The sequence below is a fragment of the Mizuhopecten yessoensis genome, unplaced genomic scaffold (assembly GCF_002113885.1).
Source record: "Mizuhopecten yessoensis strain PY_sf001 unplaced genomic scaffold, ASM211388v2 scaffold2307, whole genome shotgun sequence".
NCBI classification, from domain to species: Eukaryota; Metazoa; Mollusca; class Bivalvia; order Pectinida; family Pectinidae; genus Mizuhopecten; species Mizuhopecten yessoensis.
Genome location: NW_018404481.1, coordinates 1665640 through 1672856, shown reverse-complemented (window position 1 = coordinate 1672856; position 7217 = coordinate 1665640). Strand labels below are relative to the sequence as shown.

The 7217-nt window shown below is 38.3% G+C and overlaps 1 protein-coding gene across 2 annotated transcripts in view; it reads left to right on the top strand.

Moving 5' to 3' along the window:
• Positions 1-3186, top strand: part of LOC110445500 (zinc finger protein 234-like) — a 4060-nt gene extending 874 nt beyond the window's left edge. For both annotated transcript variants that reach the window (XM_021490171.1, XM_021490172.1), the window contains exons 2-3: positions 315-481; positions 839-3186. In XM_021490171.1, the coding sequence (XP_021345846.1) occupies positions 349-481; positions 839-2715 (2010 nt within the window). In that variant the 5' untranslated portion in view covers positions 315-348 and the 3' untranslated portion in view covers positions 2716-3186. The remainder of the gene's footprint in view (positions 1-314; positions 482-838) is intronic.
• The last annotated feature ends 4031 nt before the right edge of the window (positions 3187-7217 follow it).

Below are 7217 nucleotides of genomic sequence, written 5' to 3'. Positions count from 1 at the left end.
GGGGGGGTGTATTTAATAACAATGATTTCATCAAGTGGTTGCTATAAATTAATTGAGGTCATGTTGACACAACTGCCTAGAGCATCAATAAATCTTGAACATTATTTTAATTCGGTGCAAGGTTGTAATTAGGGACCTGCATCTCTGTGTCCATCGATAGTTACCACTTTTTTTTTCATTGGTGATTTTTTTTAATGAATTCCCACAATGACTTTAGTTATTAATTAATAATAAAAGAAAGGTGTTACGAATCAATATACAAAAAAATGCAAGAATATGATATATATGTTCATCTAATAACTAATGTTTTTCAGGAGATCTAAATGAGAGGCTAGCACTGTGGTAACCATGACAACTGTGGAAGTGACAACCACAGCTACCTCAAACGAGCCACGTCTCTTGTCACTGAGGGTAACTCCAGAGCAGGAGATAGCTATTTATGCTTTCTTTCAAATCAATGGGTGGACCATCATCACAGAAGGTAAGTTTTTGTTAAAGGTGATTTAAATTGGTTTACCAACTTTTCACTGAGCATGGATCTTTTTTGTGTGTGTTAAAAACTTAACTTGACTGTAGCTCCATCAGCGAAGAAGTAGGAATATTGAAAATTGACTGAATTCCATAATTGATTTGATAAAGAAATTAATTTATTATAAGAATAAAAGAGGTATTTTATCAAATTAAATCAAATTTAATTTTACTCTGGACCAAAAAGGGTTAGAAGTATATTTTGTCCTTTTTGAGATTACTTAAATATGTTATTAAGTCTCGATTTGTTTCACACTTTAAAAGTTAAGTTAGGATATATGCTGTAATAAGATTGTTTTCTGTTTTCCAGAGGTTCCCCGTAATTGTGAGACATGTCAGAGATCAATCAATGGTGATGGAACAGACCCCCCACGATGTCAGATGTGTCAGCGAGTACTGGACAATAACGAGGAGGAGGTGGAGGCAGCAGACCCTCAGTCCACCTTCGTCCAGCCCACCATCATCCAGTACCAGCAGCAGGGAGGTCGCAAGGTCGTAGTCGTTGGCAATGCAATGACGATGGCACCACAGACGACAAAGGCTACAAGCATTGTCAAACAACAGGGTCCTAATCCTGTGCATGTTAATGTCATCCCAGCAAAGGGCGACGCCAAACCCCTACAGATCAACCTGGTCACGCAACCAGATAAAGTTGTCGATCCGCAGCCCAAGATTTACAACATCAACAACAGTGCAGACAACCGCCCGTACCGGTGCGATGACTGCGGCAAAAATTTTCGGAAGAAATCTCATGTAGTGGCTCACATGAAGTTTCACAGTGGTGAAGCACTTCCCAAGTGTGATGTTTGTGGTAAAGAGTTCCTCTACAAGCATAACCTGATATCTCATGCCAGCATACACTCGGGAGCCAGACCCTTCCAGTGTAGCATGTGTGTGAAGAATTTCCGTCGCAAGGATGACCTTCAGGTGCATATGAGGACCCACACTGGAGAGAGGCCATACAAGTGTGATGTGTGTGGAAAGTGCTTCACAACACAGAATCAGCTTCCCAAGCACAGGCGAACACATACGGGGGAAAAGCCGTATGAATGTTCTCAATGTCAGAAGTGTTTCCGTACCAAACCCCATCTGGAGAAGCACATGCGCACACACAGCGGAGAGCGTCCCTATAAGTGTGAAGAGTGTGGCCGTGCATTCACACAAAATGCTCACTTGATGGCCCATCTGAGGATACACTCTGGGGAGAAGCCATTTCATTGTGATATCTGCAGCAAGAGTTTTAAGGAGGCCAAGACACTGAGGAAACACAAGGACATCCACATCAAAGGCATGCCATACATCTGTAAGATCTGCGACAAGGGATTCCTTCGTGCCCAGAACCTGGAGGTGCACATGTGTGTACATTCAGAGGACGAGCCCAAGTACAAGCGAAAGATCAGGGAGAAGCGCGAGTTGATGGAACGTCTGAGGAAACAGCAACAGGAGGAAGAGGAGCTGGAAAAGAGCATGACAGCAGAAGAGATTGAGCAGTCGTCCAGTGGCGTGGTCATTGTTGACGAGAATGGACAGACTATACGTGTGATTGAGAATGGCGACATTGCAACGACTGAAGTTTCTCAGGGCGAGAAAGAAACTGGCCAGGACCACAATATCTCAAACTCCATCGCCAACAGCCTGCTCACTCTCGTAGAGATGATCACCAATGCAGACCAGGGCAACAATACACAGGTAACCATGGCATCTAATGACAAAATATCGGAGCTCAAGAGTGAACAAACAGTGGAGATATCGGAGGTTGAGGAAACATTTCAGCAGGTTGAAACGATGCAGGGTGATGCTGCCAACAGCTTGACCAGTTCACAAGAGAAAACAATACTGATTGCAACGTCAGAGGGTAATCATACTCACATTGGTAACATACAGCAGGTTGTCACCAGTCACTCAGACAACATCGTGGAGATAGCGGAGGAGGAGCAGCCTACCATTATCGGAAATCTTCAGCACGTTGTCCCGGGGCTGCGTATAGGACGCGCTGGTGACACGACCATGGAGATGATTGATGCTTCCCAGGTGGCACTGCAGGAAGGCATGGTGATTACTGAAGTAGCACAGGATGGGACTACCGAACAGATAGTGGAGCATCTACCACAGCAGTTCTCTGTCGACGGGGAAACCTTCGTAATGGAGGTCCAGTATGTAGACGAAGCAGAAACTGTTCAGGAGTGAATTCTGTGACTTGGACTTGCACCTGGGTTGATGGAAAAACTTTTGTCTTAAAGGACCAATATATACAGGGATGATAATGTAGAGATTTTTTAAAATGAATACTCTTGTTTAGGCTCCAATCAAATTGGGAGTTGACAAAAAAAAACCCATTATGTATGACAAGTGAGACTCGGCTGTAAATAAATTTTGTACATTGTATATATATACGAATCGAACAAGTACAAGGTCAGTTTATACATATACTGAAATCCATATACAGGTCCTCTCCTAAGACTTTTCTACACATAAACAAGTTTAATAGCGCTCATCTCATTCAAGCCGTTTTTGGTTTTTCATTTAGAAACTGAATGCACCTCAAGGTGTATTTTTGTAACGTGTGTATATTGCCTATCTTTATGAACAAGTGATATTTTAAGCTAGGCATAAAAAGCCAGACTAGTCATATGCAATTGACCTTCAATTTCATGCAAAGTTCTTAAAAAAAAGAGACCTATGCACAGTAGAGGATGTTAATTTAACTGACCAGTGATTGAAAATTTGAAATTGTGTCTATACATCCATTTTATGTTGATGCTTCTAAGAATGTAAAAAAATTGTACAATGTATATATACTGTACATGAGTTTGTTACGATGTACATGTAGTCCCAGTGAAAAATATTACATGTACAGTGCACTTTTAATTTGGTGTAATATTATCACATTTTCAAAACAATTCCAAATAAACTTAGAAAAGTGTATATTATTATCATGATTTTGTATTTTAGGAAAAACGAAATTTGTACATGTAATTGACAATTCATGTATATGTAGATTATTTTTAAATGTTTGACCCGACGACTTGAAACATTGTGAAGATGTTGTACATTGCACATAATGTATACATATATGCATCCTGGAAATTAATTTCAGGGTCTTTATTCATGAAAACATTCTCATGTTGCAAGCATGGATTTTGTGCTCAAACCATCTTTCTTGTAACTCGCTTAAATCAAATGATCAAAAAGTCAAATGTAAACACTGAAAACAGTATATTAAGCTTATGTCTCTTCAATGTTTTCCCAAATCATTGATAAAATAAGATTTTACTATTAATTTATAAACTGAACGAGAAATTTGACTTGAGCACAAAATCCATGCTTGAGCATGAGAACGGTTTCATGCATACAGGCCCAGGGGTTGCACTTTCTTGTTCTCTGCACAGAAAAACATGGATTGTATCCTTTGATTAGTAAAGATCAAAGATGATGTACATGTAGCTTCTGTGACAAGTCAGCTACAATTGGAAAAATACTTAAATCATAAATCTGCTATTCCCAGTCATGAATTCATTTTCTTACATTCCATACATTTCAATGATCATTTTCGGTTACCTTAAGCTTCCCTACATGTTATTGTATACTATAGGTTACACTTCAAAAGTTAGCATCATGTCTGGTCACGAGGTATATTGTGCATATGTATAATATATATCTTACTGGAACGGGAAGTATTTTGATCAAATAGATGTAGTTATCATCACTGAGACAAATATACTGGTATTGCTTGAATTTGTAACTAATAGAAAAATGATATATTATTGTGCATCATTGATTATTTTTGAATAAACAAATACTAAGTGTTAAAAGTGTGAATGTTCATGTATCGTGCTGCAAGTTTATAGATGCCTATGTTCATGAATGTATAACAATTCACATGAATCCAATGACCTGGAAAACATTTTGTTCTCTTCAGAAGAACAGATACATGCATATACTCCAAAATTGAAGACTTTATTAGCTCACCTGGCCCGAAGGGCCAAGTGAGCTTATCCCATGGTGCAGCGTCCGGCGTCCGGCGTCCGTCAACTTTTTCCTTTAAAATGCTACTTGTCCTGAATGGCTCAGAGGATTTTGACCAAATTTGGTCAGGAGCATCATTGGCCAAAGGGTTCTCAGTTTTGTATAAACGGAGGGTATAACCCCCCTGGGGGCAGAGGGGCGGGGCCAAATAGGGGGAAAATAGGTAAATCTTTAAAAATCTTCTTCTTCTCAACCAATAGAAGGATTTTGACCAAATTTGTCCTAGAGCATCTTTGGACAAAGGAGACTCAAGTTTGTATAAACGGAGGGTGTGGCCTCTTTGGGGGCAGAGGGGCGGGGCCAAATAGGGGAAGTAGAGGATTTTTTCTCTCCTACTATACAAGTGAAGGGATTTAAACCAAATGCAGTCTGAAGCTTGGTCAGGAGCATCATTGGCCAAAGGGTTCTCAGTTTTGTATAAACGGACGGTATAGCCCCCCCTCGGGGCAGAGGGGCGGGGCTAAATAAGGGGAAAAAAGGTAAATCTTTAAAAATGTTCTTCTTCTCAACCAATTGAAGGATTTTGACCAAATTTGTCCTAGAGCATCTTTGGACAAAGAAGACTCAAGTTTGTATAAACGGAGGGTGTGGCCCCTCTGGGGGCGGAGGGGCGGGGCCCAATAGGGGAAATAGAGGATTTTTTTTCTCTAGGCCTATTTTTTTTATTCGTTTTCAAAAGTTGTTTATTTATTGTAAGATTTTTGACCTGTGACCAAGAAATAAGGTCAAGGTAATCTTATTTCAACTTTATTTGGCTTCATCCAAGGAATACACTAGCAATGTATCATGACTATAGGCCTTATGGTTCTTTTTAAGAAATTAAACATGATGATTGGGTGTCATCCTCGATACGCCATGATTTACGCTCTCTTAGCAGACTGATCGTAACCGTTGGCTAGCAAAGATTGTTAGTGTTTTACATCCTGTTAACATGCAGCTATGGTCATTTAATGACGTGCCAGGTTTTCATCGTGGAGGAAAGCTGGAGTTCCAGGAGAAAAACCACCGACCTGCAGCAAGTACCTGGGGACTACCCCACTTAGGTCTTGAGCTCGTGACCCAGTGGTGGAGGGCTAGTGGTAGCAGAATGGCAGACGCCTTAACCACTTGGCCACCGGGCTAGCAAAGATGATTGGGAGTACCGGTAAATGATTCATGATTTATAGAATAGAATTATGGATATGGTGCAAGCATGGTAGATATGGAGCAGGTAGAGACATGAGCTTTGCACAGCTAAATTGAGAAACAACCTATATTGACATCACAGATACCTAGAATATGATAATGTACTATAACACAATATCAGATAGATGCACAAACCAAGACATCGAAATTTCTTATGAAACATTTTATTAAATATACTTATCAACATATACCGAAAAAACGTTACAGAGTGAAGAGCTACGTAATGGAGATTCTACACAAATATAAGATGTAACTTTAACACAAATATACAGAGAATGCATGTTTAACTCTTTCACCCCTGATAATTCATAATGAACTATTCCAAACTTTGAATTGGAAGAGTCCAAATGTGTCTTCAGGGGTAAATGAGTTGAACATGGTACATTCAACAAGCATTAAATTAAGTAATAAAGACTCATCACTTATGTCCCCAGTTCAGTGTGATAATCATGACTATACCACACAAACCATAATGAATGATAGTAAGATTTTCAAAACCTTTACTAATCAAATGTTTTTTTCTTTAAAACTGAAAAGATTATGAAAAGATTACTAGAAACTGACAAGCTTGTTTCTTGATGTAAATGTTCCACAATTTGACAAAAGGCAACTGGAATTGTCACAACCAGAGTGGAAGAACTATTTTTTATTGCTTATGCATGTAATACAAAAATGAAGTCCTGGTTAATAATGAATTATATATACCTGTATCTTGATACTCCCCCCTCCACCCAAGAAAAAATGAAATTAGTCAGCTAAACGTTATGGTTTGACAAGAGATAAACAAATTAATGTATTATTCCACAAAATCATGATGTACGGAGATAAACAAATCAATGTATTATTCCACAAAATCATGATGTACAGAGATAAACAAATCAATGTATTATTCCACAAAATAATGATGTACCATCTAAGATTCAAAACAATGATTTAATGTTACAGATAAAAAAGTCTAGACCTAAGAGAAATACATAATTGTCGGTAGTTATATATTCATGAAAGTCAACGGAAAGTGTAAATATCATGTTTAACATCAGATAATGGCAAGAATTGGTCATCGATGGATTCTTAATCATTAACCCTTTCACCACTGTAGACCATAATGGACTCATTCAGATCAATGCATGGTAGTCTATTAAAGTTACATAGGGATGAAAGGGTTAATTGGAAGTAAGAAAAAAAAAAAAATTTATGGAAGAAGTTTTATTCTTTGGCTTCCTATTATTATATTTTACCGGAAGTCTACAAAAGGTTTTTATTGTTTTGAATAACATATGACATATTCAATTGTCAATGTACCCTGGTAATTAGATCTTTCACAATATGTCAGGATGTTTATTATGTCAAAGTACACACTATTTGGTTTGCCTGAGTTTAGATATAATCACATTTAAGTGTAAATTTTACTCATAAAGAAATAATTCTACAGTATTTCTTTTCTACATATACTTGTGAACTACGAATAACAAAGGCTA